We start from the raw sequence: 16,205 nt of genomic DNA on the forward strand, positions 1-16,205 counted from the left end.
TGGGGAGGGGGGAGGTCACTTGGGCAGAAGAGCACAATTCACTGAACGGCCCTCGCTACACTCTATGCTGCGAGCCACACAACAGCTGATCAGTGTTAGCGCTAATTTGAAGCAGTCAGACCCTTAGGCCATGTGTAGACGAAATGATGGGCATGTGTGCGCAATACTTTAAAGTGGGCTAAATGCTTTTGCACTGCTTTAATGGTGTCAGTGTCTGCACGCCTTGGCGGCGTATTGCGCATTAATTCCAGCCACTGTAGGATATTCGGCGGCATAATGCACTTGAAATGACTTGGGGTGCAGCAAACTAAAACTCCTCGGAGGAGTTTTAGTTTGCTGCCCCTACAGCCACAGAGCGAAGCACCGGGCTTCGTGCAGCTCCACAGCTCCACAGGAAGCCCTGCAGGCAGCCTGGCTTCACCCAAGAAAAAACAGTGAGCCTCATCTTCCCCTCCTCCCCCCAAGCCTGCCAGCCTAAGCTGCATGGGGGCCTGGTCCTGGTGCTTCCTTCCATGGCTGTGGTGCGCCCCCCCGCCAGGACCATCCAAGCCTGGTGCCTGTAGGCAGGTACTGCCGGGCGGGGGGCACCGCTGCCACGGAGGGAAACATTAGCCCCCCCCAGCCCAGGGACTGCTCTGCCCATCAGCAGCTTGCCCTCCTCTTCCTACCACAGACGCAGATAAATCAGCAGGGTATGTGCATGACACAGGGGTTTAAAATCAACCCTAAATTGAAGCGGTGCTTTTATAAAACCCACCACTTCAATTTAGGGCCCCCATTTCATCTACATACACCCTACATCTAGAAACCTTCTCTGACTGTCCCCCACATGCACGGCTGTGACTTGCCACTAGAGGTCTGGTGAGTAGGAGCCATAGTTGTGAGTTGCCACTAGAGGACTGGTGAGAGACCCTGGGATACTGGAGGTTTTCCACTTGGGCAGCACATCTGTGGGGAGTGGCCACACCCTAGTGGAGTGGGAGCTAGGTAGTGCAGATCAGAGATGATCCTACTCTGGAGTGACATAACTTTGAGCCGAGTAAGTGCTTAAAATCTCTTTAAGGTGTTAATGTGTGGACAGTCCAGGGGCTTTAGAGCTGCAGGAACTGCCTAAAATTACTATATAACAAGGCCCAATAACAAACTCCTGTCTCTCAAGCAGTATTAATTTCAAGCTAGCAGAGGGCACCTATTTCTTCAGATCAAACTGAATTTTAAGATAATTACCATGATTGACCTAAGGACAACTAGGAGGAGGAGAACATAGCATTTGCCTGAAATTCATTACAGACCTAATCACAGAAGACGCTCAGCACTGTGACAGAGCCAGCAATCACGCTCGACTGAACACTCAAGTCATCTCAAGGTAGCCAGTGGTACCAACACAGACTTCAAGTTAACACATACTCAAGTGCTTTCATGCTCCAGGTCCCAAATGCTGGCACCTTGTTGTACTGAGCCCAATAGCACTAACATGATCAGATTAACCACAAAATATGAACAATGTTCAGAATGGCAATGATTGCCTATATCATCCGTTACAGCAAGGATAGCTTAAAATTCCTAAGAGCCCAATCTTGTGTTACTGATACGCGTGTTGCTATATTCTAGCCCTTACCCACTTGTTTGGATTCTTTCCACAACTTGATGCAAAATACTAAAATAGTAAGAAGGCGACATTAAAGGGGAAGTCAAATGAGAAATATTCTGAAGTTGAAACATAAGTCACCTACCTGCAGCAGTTAGCACTGCACTTTACATACAGACAGGCTTTTTTCAACCACACTTCCCATGTTTGAGTTAGGCTCCCTACCACACTTAGACCCCAGGCCTTCAGAACAATGGCACAGGTTCGCCCTTGCAGGGCTTCAAATTTAAGTTTTGATTTTTAATATAACTGCCAAATATATTGGGTGACATCCTGGCCTCAGTCAAGTCAGTGACACACTTTGTCATTGACTTCAGGGGGGTTGGAATTTTACCGTTTAAGTTTGAGATGGGAGGGAAATAGTTTTGTATTTAAAACAACTCGGCAAAACCACAAGAGCATATTACATCGCTGAAGAAATGGTTACAGAAAGAATGCAGTATTTATCTAATGGTAAATATAGTTTACCTAACGAGTGAAGAAGTACCTTTCATTCTCATTGTTGAGACATTGCTGAACTCTTGCATGCTGAAAATGGTTGATGGAAATGAACTCTATAATCAACAACATAAAGTGGCTGCTAGGACACACAAGCAAAGCAGCACATAATGCAGGGTCCAGTTAAACTGAGGTAGTAGATCCTTTTGAAAGCACAATCCACCCACCCACTGCATATTTACATTACTTACAGCAGATTGGTTCCACATCAGCTGGTCTTACACCAATTGTATATACAATGACAATGATAGATGAATGAATGAATGAAAGAGAAATGTCGAGAATGGGATGGACGGCATTTCTTGTTGGTAGTTACAAGTTGGTAGAAAAGGGATTAAGATAATTTCCATCATGGGGATATTTTGTCTAAAAATAATTTTGATATTACTACACAATGGTGTAGTCAGTATCCGCATCTGTAGAATTACTTTAAAAAATATAGCAATTAGCTACCTGAGCAATTAAGGGTAATAGTGGATTTTTTTTCCTCCAATGCTTTGGTACAATTATTTCTAGCTTATTTCACCCGCTGCCCAACTGCTGTATAAACAATAGGATGTTGCAAGAATATTATATACTGTAAAAAAGTAGAGAGAGGTAATACTCATGCCATTTTGGGCACACCACCAGGAAATTTCAATCAGCTTTCTCTCTAAACTTTTTTGGTTGCAGTGGTGGTTTTAAATTGAATTCTTTCCGTTTTTCATAAGTCTTGAAACAAGAGCATCACTTAGTATAAAGAGACATCTAAACATTATAAACATTCAATACCAGTTACAATGTCAAGCCAAGAAAAGGAAACAGGATGATGTTTGCTAGGTTGCTTGTTGGCTCCCTCCCCCTCCCCTAGGAACCATTACAAATGAATTTCAGAGCCCAGTATCAGTAATAAGCTGTTTACAAAAATTGCTTTTCCTCTGAGAAATATCCAGAATTTCACTGCGTAATGAAAAAAGTAGAAGTTGTTTACAAATCATTGTGGCCTGAAAACCAACACTTTTAATACATTCCTGGAAGAGAAGACAAATCTCAAGGCAGCTACTTCCTTCTCCTGTTAAGTCTGCTACCAGCGATAGCATTGTAAATCATTACAAAGCAGCTCTTCCTTGCGTTACCCACTTTTAGCCACATGTAATTAGCCATCCTTGAGAAATTTCCCAAACTATATTCAGTTCTTCAGCTTTCTCCATGATCTTGGGTTTTCTTCATTACTCAGAATCTCAGGCTTTTCAACTTGTCTTTTTTCTTTGAATTTTTTTTTTTTTTTTAATGAATGGCCAAAGTGGGAGAATGAAAAAAAAATAGAAGTAGTCTCCAAGTGTGTGCATAATGTGCAGTCAGTTATGGAGACCCAGTCCACTCAGCAAGCTGTTCATTTCAGTTGCCTCAAGCAAAAAGGAGTTGGAACAAGTATGTTTCATGTTCTTTGCCTTCCATTTTGTTTCCAGGAAAAAAAAAAGTGAATGTCCATGCCCTTTGGCATTTTAAAGTAGTATCTGGGCAACATATGGAGAGTGAGTGCTTGCTACAGCTGCCAGTAAAGGGAGGTCACTGGATTCAATCCTAAGAGGAAGAGGAAAAACACTGTAAAATGTGACCCCCAAACTAGGTGTCCTGTCCATACGTTTTGGCTGCCATGTAAACCATCCCAAATGCAAACATCAGCACTTGGGTAGTCAAGCCCAACAGCTGTACCTTTCATTTATAAAGCTCTGCACAGCCAGACTTTCTTCACGTAATGTTAAAGCAAAGGATTTACATTCCTGTCATTAAGACATCACCACTCATTACAAACCCACATAATCAGCTTGTTTTTAAACATCAACACTTGCTCCAGATCTGCCTGGTGACACTTACAGATCTGTATAGTGAAGCGAGAGGCCGGGGTTCAATTCATGCTTGTTCTCAGTCTCATCAGGCTGACAGGGTTGGTGAGATGACAGAGGGGAGCAGGGGGCAGGCTGGCATTGGACTTGCTTTCTGTACAAAGCCTGAGTAAAGGAGCTTTAGGTGGGGAACAAGTCACAAGATGGGGACAAAAGGAAATGGAAGTACTTTGCCCCTGAGCTGGGGAATGAATGAGAGCCCTAGGCTGTAGCTTCTCTCTTTGCAGCAGCTGCATCAGTCTACAGTTCCACATGCACAAGCCCAGATCTACATGCCCCAGCCCTCACCCAACAACCCTCTTGAGGTATTTATAGGAAGCCAGTCTCCATGCCAGCTCTGAACACCTCCTACAAAGCTTCTTTCCTTGTGCCCCACCCCCCTGATGGCTTATGTGATACAGAGGGTCTTTTCTGGGCTCTGCCACGTGGGAAATGTCAATCTGGAGGAATCATATATCATTCAGCAAGGACTGGCCAGCTAATGAGTGGTTCTGCCACAGGGGGGTAGAACAGGATGGGGATCCTTAGTATCTGGGCAAGGATACGGAAAGGAACCTGGAATTGGGAAATTTATGCCAAACTAAGAGCCATCCTACACATTCAACTTAAAGCTGGACAGAAACCAGCTACTGAGTTATTACACATTTTCAAGGACTAACTTTATAGCTGGATAGTTATTTTTATCTTGTGATAATTACTTTGCATGTGTGGCTGGTCTAAAAGTATTGCACTATTGGCCAGTTAATTGTGTAAGATATGTAATGTGTAGCAGGGGCCTGAGGTCCTGCTCCTGCATCAGGAACCACCAGTACATACTGCCATACCTATGACTAGTGGCCTAGGAGGTGTGGGAAGGACACATCAGGGGACATGGGTGGAAACCACACACACAGATCTGTGATCCTACCCCAGCACCACGCCCAACTCCTTGACATGAACTCGCATCTGGCCCTTGAGATATTCAGACAGCATCTTGCTTTTGAAATACAGTTCCTGTAGCCGATCTTCCAGGTGCATGACGCACTAGAAACAAATGAAAAAGGCCATGTCAGAAAGCAAACTCCTTACAGTACCTTAACCCTTCCAGACCCCAAAGAGAAACAGCCCAGGCCCCATAATCAGACTGCCTTGTTGTCGGTCACATCATGGAAAATAATTTTTTGAACTTCAGAAACTACTGGGAAATGCACAGTTAAAATGAAACAAGTCTCTATTTAAATTCTTGCTCCGAAAATAAATTGCTGAAGTGTTTTCTGCACTAGCAAGACTTCCCACCTATTTCAGTGGACATTTTGCACCCAGGCTGAATCAGGATGACAGTCGGCTCTTGGGAACTTGGAATGAAGTTTAAAGGGGCCCTACTGGCTGTCAGTTGCACAGTGTGACAGATTGTGCCAACCGGGCAGTATGGCAGTAACTTAAACTAACATAACAAATATGTTCCTTAAAGCAGATTCTCACAGCATGTCAGCTCTTGCGAGCATTGCTCATACTTACAAAATTTGGAGATAAGTTATGCTTGTAAAGCTGAAGAGTGGAATGAAGCAGATTGGAGACAAGGCTGGAGACTAACACCTCTTTTCCCAGTTTATTGTCAATCATTCGCCTCTGGCTACTGGCCACTTGTACTGTCCACTTGTCCATGTCTGCAATAATGCAGACAGCCTCTGCGATCGGTTCATCCAAGACAGGATGCTATGAATTAAAAAAAAAAGGAAGTGAATAGTTTAAGTACAAGAAGAACAAAAGGCAGGTCAGTGCACACAAAACAAATCTCCTCGACAGCAAAGGGGGCCCTTTTTTTTTTTTTTTTTTTTTTTTTTTTAAAAAGCCTTAAAGCAATTCCTTATCATGAAAAAGTTAAGAGTCTTCACCTCCCGGGCTTGAAATGATTGTCTAAAAAGTGTGTCTTTTAACATTTGATTTTGTTGTTTCTTGTTGGAATGAAGCTGCAGTTAAAATGGACACAGGTTAAAATCAGAAAAGGAAAACCCCAACAACTACCTATCTTGATCAGATTATTCACGACGTAGAAACTCAGATTATTAAAACTGAAAAGTCTCAAAAAATCTAATCTGCTGTTCCGCACATGTGCTGCCTTGTTTATTTCGCGCAGTCGGGACAATTCAAACAGTCGAGTCAGTTGCATTTTTGGTTGTAATCAGTTTTCCTTCCATATCAGCAGGAGTTTGTTAACTACCCCTGCAGAACCGCCAGAGGGAGCAAAATGACAAAGCCAACCTTCACTTTTCTCACGCTTTTGGAAGATCTCTTTGCAATGGATACAAACACCTCTGTGGGCCATTTCCTTTCAATTTTTGCCCATAACTGCCTACAAACTCCCCTCTCTCAGCAGTACTAAGGTGCTGCTCTGCTATGCATGGGTTTTATTTTGAATGCCAGCATGTAAAATCTTGCATATATTTTATTTATTTTTTTTTAAATTCTGGCAGCATTTGCTGGTAAAAATGAAGCTGCAGCATTTGAAGAATGTGCCTCTTTCCTTGGCAGTTCATAGAGAAGAAGTATTGGTTTCATGCCAGAAGTCACCCTGAGATATTGCCCCTGTTGCTCAAGACTTGGGTGGATTTTGCCCATTTTGAATAAATCACAGCCATGTGCCCAGGGGCACCAGTGGGTAAATCACTGGAAAGGGCTATGTGCAGCGAAGGGGAGGCAAACAAAGGAAAAGGGCCACGCAAATGAACTGCTGCATCCAATGAGCGTACAGGGATGCTGACTAGCATGGAAGGCAGCTGCGTTGGGAAAAGAAAAATAAATTTCAGAGGACCCATGTGCATACCCTGAGAGACATGCTCCCAACAAGTTAGTTTTTATTTCTACTTATGTCTGACCATGGTCCTAGTGTGACTGTAAACTGCATCTGACTGGAGGATCTGGTGGCAATGTGGTGGGGCTACTCGTGGTGGAGTAGCTCCTATAAAATACCACAATGTTACAACCTCCAAAATACGGTGAGTATAGGGCCTTATTTAGGCAGTACTGGTAGTGCCTAAATAATGACAGGCAATCAGGACTCATAGTAGAGATGATATCTTATTAGACCAACAAGATAATAAAGATGATATTTTTATTAACAAGATATTTATCAACAAGATGCTATCTAATAAAAGATATCATTTCTACTACAAGTCCTGATTGCCTTTTCCTCTAAACCAATATGGCTACAACCTGGATACCTAAATAATTACAGAGCACAAAATTAATACTGTGCAGCTCGTAGATGTACAGAGCTGTATCCTGTGCAAAGATTCCTACCTGGGAAGGATAAAGTGCATCATCTAGCCAAAAACCTTAGCCCCCACTGCCTTGTGGGTACTCCTTGGCTGGAGAAAGCCTAAGGGACATCATCCTGACAGAAATGTGTCCTCACTGAGGCATTAGGGAGGCAGCAGTAGTTCTTATCTGTTGCTCTCTGGCAGAAGCTGCAACCATGAAGGCACCGAATGTCGGGACTTTGCCTGGCCTTTGGATCCTGTCTTAATGGTCTAAAGGGCGGGATGGGAGGTCTTGGGCAGCCTCCACTCTTCCATACTCTTGCCTAGGCATACATATTCATGGACGATCTTGGGTGACTAGAGCTCTTGCATGTACACCATGATCCAGAGGATCTACAGTTACCTACTAAGTCTGACCTCACTCCTGTAGGAACAAGATTTTCGCTTGCAGGGGAACAGAATCATGTTTCTGCTTCCGTAATTTCTGTCAACTCTTCCCTTAATTTCCACAGAGCCAGAGGGGTAGGGAAGGATGTTCTTCCCACCCCATCCACTGTCCAGTTCCCTAGGACAGATAATGCCTGGAGCAGACCTCATCCAGGAAGGTACAGTTCTACCAAAACCCATTTCTACATGAAAGCGGTCAGGGTGGGGGGTGAGAGAGCAGAGACCCACTACCCACGTGCTCTAGGGCACAACTTAGTCCATCATTAGGTTAGCCTCTTCCCCACAAAGCCAAGCCAAGCATCTTAGTTTCTTTGAAAACAAAACAACAACATTAATAGATCTCAATCTTTCTGAGGGCTGAATATTCACTTCAGCAAGAGAACAAGTTCTGTTCCACAGACTATTCAGGACAGGAGAGTTTGTTAGGGAGACATTCATGGGAAAGAGCATGTGGCAGTCTAGAATGATCATAGCAGTTCACAGCTCAGGATCCCAATAACCAACCGGCTGCTCCATCAAGAAGAGGAGCTAGTTTAACATGGACATTTCTCTTGGCCTCCTCCCATTGCCTTCAACCGGGTCTTGAGTTTCAGTGGCAACCTGGAGCAGATTTCCCAGGTGTATTAACTGAGAGATGAGAGGAGGGAACAGACCCTGGCGCAATGGGACTGTGGAAATTAGGACACAGATATAACAAAAAGTACTTCCAGTTCCAACAGGCTCGCTGTTTCAGAAATAGTTGCTTTTCTTTATTGTGAAAAATACGTTTATTGGATATAGTTTAATTACCTGAACAGCATGCGACAAATCTGACACCAAACAGTGTCTCAGTTTTTCATCAGTTCCTACTCCTTGCAAAACAAAGTCAGGTACGTAAGATGAACAGTAGCCACCTAGCAAGGACCTTCCAAAATTGGCAATACTGGGCTGGACAGAGTTCACTTCAACTAATTTTGACCTGAAAGAAAGGTATATCATGGACATGTACTGTAACTGAAACCAATTTCTGCTCATTTCAGTTTAAGCAAGTGTAACAGGTTAGTGTCAATCATTTCTTCTTTAAACTTCTGTTCAAGCACATTTTTAAAAAGAAGCTTCATTTCAAAAAGGCAGTTGGAATGGTGTAGCCTTTTGCATGAAACACCAGAACAGAAAATATATGAGCCAGTGTTATGATGCATCATTAATGAGGTTTTAATTTTTTTCTAGCTCACCAATTTCTCTACATTCATTTTACAGTTACCAAACTAAAGAGAATCTTTCCAACCACTGATGCCATATTGGGCTGCAGAGGAGAAATGCATTGGTCTAGGTGTCTGCTACTGCTGAAATACTTACCCAGGAAAAGAGATCTCTTCTTCCTCTGCCCAATCTTCTTGCTCTCCCCCATAATAGTTGCTGCTTGGTCTAGTTAGATCGTGACCCGCATCTTCACTTTCACTATCGCCAAGGGCACTATCTGAGCTCTCATTTCTTGGAATGTCCCAGTCAATTGCTGGGGCAACTTTTTTCTCTACATTTTCTCTATCCCCATGGGGGACACTAATAGCAACTTTGTCTTTTTGGTCCTGCTCAGCAAAGCAGTTTTTGCATGTCTCTTGGCGAACAGATTCCATGAACTTACAAAATTCACTGGGTTGTTTGCTGTTCTGTGTACACAGTTTTTTAGAAAATGTTAAACTACTGCTTTGATCCAGAATGTCTGTAGCTGCTCGCACTGGAATATCATCAATAGTTTGGGTTTCAATCGAACCATCATCAGTAAAATACTCATCAAAAAGACTCGAGCTCTCAGTACTGTAAGGATTTGGATTCCAAGCCTGATGCTTGCTGGCAACTTGAGGGAACGGTTCAGATGTCCTGCAGTCTCTGGTTTGGTCCTCGATGGTTTGCTTCGCTTCACAGTTCTGATCAGCAGCCGCTCCTTCCTTCGCTGCTGGCTGGTTGTGATGCCTAGTAATTTGTTCCGCTACTGCTTGACTTCTCTGTTCGATGTCCGAGTCAGGTGACATAGAAGAATCACCAATCAGAAAAGTCACTTTTGTCTGAGCCTCAGCTGAATTGCAAGGGAATGCGTCAGACAAGGGCTTATCGGGAGGCTTCTTTTCCACAACTATACCTGTGGATCTTGTTACACTGAGGGCTTGGGTACCGGATTCCAGTGACTCCTCAGTCCTCCAGATGTCTGCGGTTGGCTCTAATCCAGACTCTGCCAGTGGACATTTGTCCACTGCAGCTGACCCCGTGCAGACTACTGTCTCTACCTTGGTGTCCAGACAGGATCTCAAATTATCTTTGCAATGCTTAACATCAGTAGGGTCTTCTTGGCAGTCAGCAGCTGCGGTTGTTCTGCTTTCCTCTAAAGAAGTTTCCAGCTCTACCTTAGAGGCATTTTGTGCATCTTCTCTCTCTCGCTGTGAAGCAGCTTCTATGTTTGGCCCAAGGGGAAGTGGGCCCTTGCAGTATTTACAACTACAGTTAGAAGTTCTCAATTCCTCAGATTCCCAAGATAACAAGTTGCCTCTATTTCTGTGCATTGTGACAAGCACATACTCCGATTCCTCCACTTCTCCTTTCTCCAACGTCGTAGTAATAACAGTTCCAGGCATCACTATGGCTTCATCTTCTCCATTTTCTAGAAGATGCGTCTCTTGGAGCTCAGAGCATCTTATGAAGTAAGTCAGGAAATAAAGCAACCTCTGCACCAGATCTTGTCTTCTGCCAACTACAACAGTCTTTGCTAGTCTCACAGGTGATCCGATAGCCCCATACAAGTCTCCTACAAAAGCAAAAAACCCAACTTTAATACAGGGAATTTAATGGTGCTGTTTGTCTCAGTAATGAGAACACAGTCTGAAAAACTGAGGCCCAAGGGGATGAATTCAGGGCAGAATAAAGTATTTCCATTCTAAGCAGTATTTTTAGGGGAACCCTTACAGTGACAATACAGCTTTACCAGCAACAGTAGTAGCTGCCACTGAAATTACAATGCAATCTCTGCATCAGGAAACCATTACATAAGGGATGGATAATAGGTTACGCAGCCTCCACCAGCAAAACTGACCCAACTACTAAAAGTTTTGGCTTGGAGAAGCTTAGAAGTCTGTGGATAATGGTTTGATGAGGCTCACTTCAACAGGCAACAGCCAAGATCACACTCGTAGTCTCAGCAGTGAAGCCAAAAATTCAGTAGCCCTAAAAACCAAAGCTAAACTTGTATCTCTGGAGGAAAATCTTCCCCATCAGGCTTTGCAGGCAATGGCAAGACAATACAGGGAAACAAGAGCTGCCAGTGCTGGTGCTGTACTTGTTCTGCAAATGCAGAGGACTTTGGACTAGATCGAGTACCTTCCAGTAGCACTGATTTCATCTGTGTATGCTCACAGTGCAGCTCTGCTCCCTGATGTCCCTCGTTTTGAAAGAGAGAATCTAGCAGAACCCACAGCCAGGAATAAGCTGTTATCTTTGCAGTCACTTCGAAGGCTAAAGTGTCTCAGACAGCTCCGGCTTCTGCCTTTCATAGAACCAACAACACCCCCCCCACCTCCATCCCTCAGGTAGAACATCAAATACAGGGAGTGTGGATCCAGCTGCAGAAGCCCTTGGATCAGCAGCTCCTGCTGAGGGGAAAAGACTGTTGCTGATACTACCTTCCAAGGAGAGAGGGGGATACTGCACACAAACACCCCCCACCCCGCCTGCAGAGAAGCAAGCAGAGGGGAAAGTGGATCTGTGCCAAGAACCAGAAAGTGATAATGTGGGATGCAAAACTACAAAGCTTATTCTTTTCCTTCCTACCCAGCTCTGTCATCTTTGGAGGACAATGGATAATGGAGTTCTGACTTATCTGGGCAGGACTTGAGAGGGGTTCTGTTTTGGATGTATTGAGCAGCACGGGAAACCCACAGGGAGCTATAAGGAGGACTTCATGGTACCAGCTCTGGCTTCCAGCTGATTTCTTGAGTTCCATGAGTTTTTTTGCCCCTATTGACAAACGACCTGCCTGTGCCAAGGTGGGGGAACCTCACAGAGTATTCAGGAGGCCTGTGCGAAAAGGCCAGTATTCGCTTTGGATTCAGCCAATTTGGGGGACAGCGATTCGATTTGGTGATTCAAATCACTGCCCAGAATAGATTCAGCTGAATCTCCGAATCAGCCAGGCCCATCCCCCACATCCCGGCAATGGCTGGCCACCCACCCCAGCTCCGGCTCTTTGGGGAAAAAAAAAAAGCCTCGAATCATCAGGTAGTGCTGGGCAGGGGAGTGATCCCCACTGCCCCCACTGTATGGGGGGGCTCTGCTGAGGCTGGTGCAGCAGCAGCAAGTCCGGGGGCTTTTCTCTGTTTGTTTTTCTTAAAGGGGCAGCACCCGGTGAGCACCAGAGCTTTTCTTTAAAGCACTGGGAGCTGGGGCGGGGGGGAAATCGGGAGGCTGGCAGGGGTCCCACCCCCATGGTCCTCCCTCCCCTCCCCTAACCAGCTGGAAGTTAGCTGCAGTTCCCTGCTGCAGCCACCAGGGATTGCCCAAATCAAAGCTCTCTGAATCTTTTTCAATGATTCAGAGAGCTTTGAACAGAGTCGGACCTTTTAATTGGTCCCTTGATTAGATTCTGATTCGGAGAGTCGGCCACCAAATCAGGCTGAATCTCCTCCGAATCGAATCACCACCTGAAACTTCACACAGCCCTAGTATTCAGTGCTTGCCATCTGACCATGCTCATGTCCTTTCCCTTGTGGGATGGCCACTAGGTGGCAATAAAACCATCTACAAATTCAACGGGAGTCTTTCTTTGCTTCTAATGGGTTTTGGAATGCTAGAACATTATTGTCTGCAGGTTCTGACCATTCAGTATTCACTTTTCCTTGCCGCTCCTCATCTCATTTTCTCTGTTTCTTATTAACATTAAATTGACATAAGAGACAAAGTAATTTTCTTATTCCCCAAACCAGACTTGTCAATGGGAGCAATCCAATGCGTAGAATATGGAGTTTCTCTCTAGAGACCCATGGAAGGAAACCAGAATCCCTCATCACTGCCATGTTATTGGCCACTGTAAGATCTGCCCTGCGTAAATAATAAATGACTCCACACTTTCTGCAGCTGTTTTATTACTGGTAGTACCTAAATAATTACAGAGCACATAATTAATACTGTGCAGCTCGTAGATGTATAGAGCTGAACTTTGTGCAACGATTCCTACCTGGGAAGGATAAACAGCATCATCTAGGTCAAAAACCTCAACCCTACCCTTTCCCCGCAATCACTGCTTTACATACACGTATGTAGTACTGTAACAGATCGTGATGGAAGGTTTCAGACATACCTAACTGTGCCCACAGTGGGTTGTATGGATGAGTCTTAGCCAACATGTCCACACTCTGGGAGGAATGCTTTTCCAGAAAGATTTTTATAGGTGGCTGCCCATTTGGCATAACTGTGGGGACCCAGGCCAGGTGATTAGTGAGAATGGCAGTCAGCAGAGCTGGTAAGAATCTGAAAATGAAAATGCTCAAGGTCACTTTTTGCAGCCGAACATTCACAGCATTTCAGCAACAGCAATTCTACAGTCTCTACAGGGCAGGGATAATAGCTTCTGGAGATGTAGAGACCGTAAAGATCTCCAGATCCCCTTGGCTCTTTCTGCATCAGGCTAGAAGAGAACCGTGTAGAAATGTATTGAGCCCAGAAGAGAGAAATTTATTTTAAAGGTTATCAGAATTGAATTGTCAAACATTTTTATCTTACGCATATCTAAGTTCTTCAGTTTAGCTAACATTATGAGCCTTCTATTTAATAGCTTATTATAAGCACAGATTGCTAAAGCTCTGCATTAAAACCAAAAGAGATGCTGAATATATTTAATGTTGATACACAAAATACAATGTTACCAACAGAAAATCTTAAAAATATCAAGGAACTTGCATTTAAAGATGAAGACTGGGTTTTAATTGCATTGACTTTCCATTTTAGTAAAACTTCTGCTGTCCAGTAGTTTTTTTTCCCCCACTTAGGAACATCTTCTCAAGCTACCAGTTACTGGGCTTACTAGATATATAATCTAGAAAAATGTTCAATAACTTGTATTACGTAGGTCAGACTACATGAACCAACAGTCACTTTTAAACTTTTGGCTTTAATACGCAATGCCATGAATAAGAACAGCTCAGGAAATAGGGCCCATAGCATGGGAATGACAGTATACAACTCTGCATGCTATAAAAAAGAAACCCTGCTCTTTACCATATTGTTCATTTGTATAAAAACAAGCCAGCACAGATCCCAAGTTTTAGATCTGGGGCACATTTGCTCACTGTACATTTTTTTTAACTGTACAATAAGTGGATATCATATACTTGCATGAGAAAGGTGAGAGCAAAAGTGTGGGTTGGAGACCAGTACAAATGGGACTGGATTAGGGAAGTTATGAACAACAGAACTGTAGTGTTTTCCAGAAGGGTTAATTTAACGCCTGTTTAAATAGTTTTGCAGATCCTAAAAGACAAAGACTGAAATGTAGTGTCCATCCCCCCACCCTCCCTTTTTTTCCTTTGATCAATGACTGGAGACCACATGGGGGGGTGAAGGAAAATGACTAGAGATTCGAAATGAAGGTGGAAAAAAATGCAGGTGCTGCGCTCGATTCTCCTTTCACTTGCATCAATGTAAATTAGGAGCATTTCCACTAAGGTTGAAAGAGTTGCACCATTATGAAAAAGGAATAAGAGTTGAGAATCAGGCTGAGAGTTAAGTTCTGTTAAAACACTCATTGGGATATTTAAGGGATGACAGAGCGCTGCTCCGTTTAAAAATAAAAAGAGCAAAAACCCAACCAAACCCACAAGCAAAACACTTTAAAATGAATCTAAGCAGCACAAGTCTCAGACTGACAGAAGGCTGAAGCGGTTAATCCTGGCCAAATGCTTCCGCCTCTGTTGAAACTTATTTTAGGAAAAACATTTTAACTCCCTCTACAAATCACTAAGGCTTTTCACATTCTGCTGAAGTCTGCTTGGCATTCACACAGCTACAAGAGATCCCTTGCTTAAAGAATGCATGCCATGCTGCACGCTAATTATGACCTTCCTGTTAGGGAGAGAGATGGATCACAAAATTACCATCAGGTGTTAGAAGTACAGGATTTTGAGGAACAGCAGAATCACATTCCCCCTGGATGTTGCCCAAGCTACACTGCCCAGTTGCTGGACCTTCTCCAATCTAAAGTCAGATTTTTTTGAGTTAACTGCTGATTTTGTTGTTTTATTCTCACTTAAACTTCACATGCTTGTGTCAGGATTTTGATGCACACACTTTCAGACCTCCCATATTCCTACTTTGTGAAAAAAGACTCACGAGATAATGAAACAGTAAAATTAGATTCCACTGCTGAGTTAACTAAGAAGCTTCTTCTTCGAAATTTTTTACAGCTGCTTAGGTCTGACCCTTTGGGGCAAATGGCAGGTTCTAATACAGCAAACACTTATTCATTCTCCATAAAGCTGTGGCTTTTTGTGGAAGTCAGGCTCAGTACCAATTTGCAAGTCAGGCACTGTCACACATGGCTCCTACTGTACTCCTTTCTGACCTCATTCATTAAAACTTTTCTTATTCACTGTTTTTGAAAGGCCAGGCTAATGCCTTACATAAGGTATGTTCTCTCTCTCTCTCTCTCTCTCTCTCTCTAATGCCTTACATAAGGTATGTTCTCTCTCTCTCTCTCTCTCTCTCTCTCTCTCTCTTTTAATAGACATCTTTGGAAGGCCTGCTCTTTATGTGAGACTTTATGAGATTGTGGGTGAAGGCAGCATTTAATAAAAGGTTTTTGTTGCTCTCTTGCCTTTAAACTTAGAACAGCTGTGGACTTGTAGCTCCCTCTAGCTTTTTTCAATCATAAAACAGTGATTTTAATACTTGATGAGAAAATGTATTTACAAAATTTATATCAATTAATAGATGTCGAGAAACACCCTACTGGTTTTTAGAGGCATTCTCCATTAAGAAAGTGAACTCCTTCATGAAACGATGGCAAAGCTGGTTCTTTTCTGGTGTCCCAGACATCATGGTCAGCCAGACAGGTTCCCCAATCCGTGGCATGGTATAGAGATTGCAAATAGTTGTTCTAAAAAGAAAATTAGAGGAGGAAAGGTCATACTGGTAAAGACTTTACTGCAATATTAGGTCCTGTTCCCATTTACATCAAAGGCAAATTTTGGCTTTTAACTGTTACCCAAAGTCCACTATAAGAACAAGAATCTTTCACTAAATATAGTTAATTCACCTTGCTTCCTTTATGAGTTAAATATCTCAAGCATTTAACTAAGTTGATCTCAAATACAACCATGCTATTGTAAGGCTAAGTACAGAGGTTCAACAAGCTGGAGGCAAAATCAATTTAATCTTCACAGGTTTTTCTAAGCTGCATAGACTGAACTGATAAACTGAATGGATGGCACCTGGGGGGGGGGGGGGGCCGGGGGGGGGGGAAGGGGG

The 16,205-nt window shown here is 43.4% G+C and overlaps 1 protein-coding gene across 3 annotated transcripts in view; it reads right to left on the reverse strand.

Moving 5' to 3' along the window:
* Positions 1-2,094: 2,094 nt before the first annotated feature.
* FNIP1 (folliculin interacting protein 1) overlaps positions 2,095-16,205 on the reverse strand; it is a 114,269-nt gene continuing 100,158 nt past the window's right edge. For all 3 annotated transcript variants that reach the window (XM_019506317.1, XM_019506314.1, XM_019506315.1), the window contains 7 exons: positions 15,688-15,834; positions 13,042-13,211; positions 9,057-10,497; positions 8,508-8,676; positions 5,530-5,727; positions 4,940-5,055; positions 2,095-3,709 (listed from right to left, as the gene is read on the reverse strand). In XM_019506317.1, coding sequence (XP_019361862.1) covers positions 3,631-3,709; positions 4,940-5,055; positions 5,530-5,727; positions 8,508-8,676; positions 9,057-10,497; positions 13,042-13,211; positions 15,688-15,834 — 2,320 coding nt within the window. In that variant the 3' untranslated portion in view covers positions 2,095-3,630. The remainder of the gene's footprint in view (positions 3,710-4,939; positions 5,056-5,529; positions 5,728-8,507; positions 8,677-9,056; positions 10,498-13,041; positions 13,212-15,687; positions 15,835-16,205) is intronic.

The sequence above is a fragment of the Gavialis gangeticus genome, unplaced genomic scaffold (genome assembly GCF_001723915.1).
Source record: "Gavialis gangeticus isolate Ggan-Ray unplaced genomic scaffold, GavGan_comp1, whole genome shotgun sequence".
Classification (NCBI taxonomy): domain Eukaryota; kingdom Metazoa; phylum Chordata; order Crocodylia; family Gavialidae; genus Gavialis; species Gavialis gangeticus.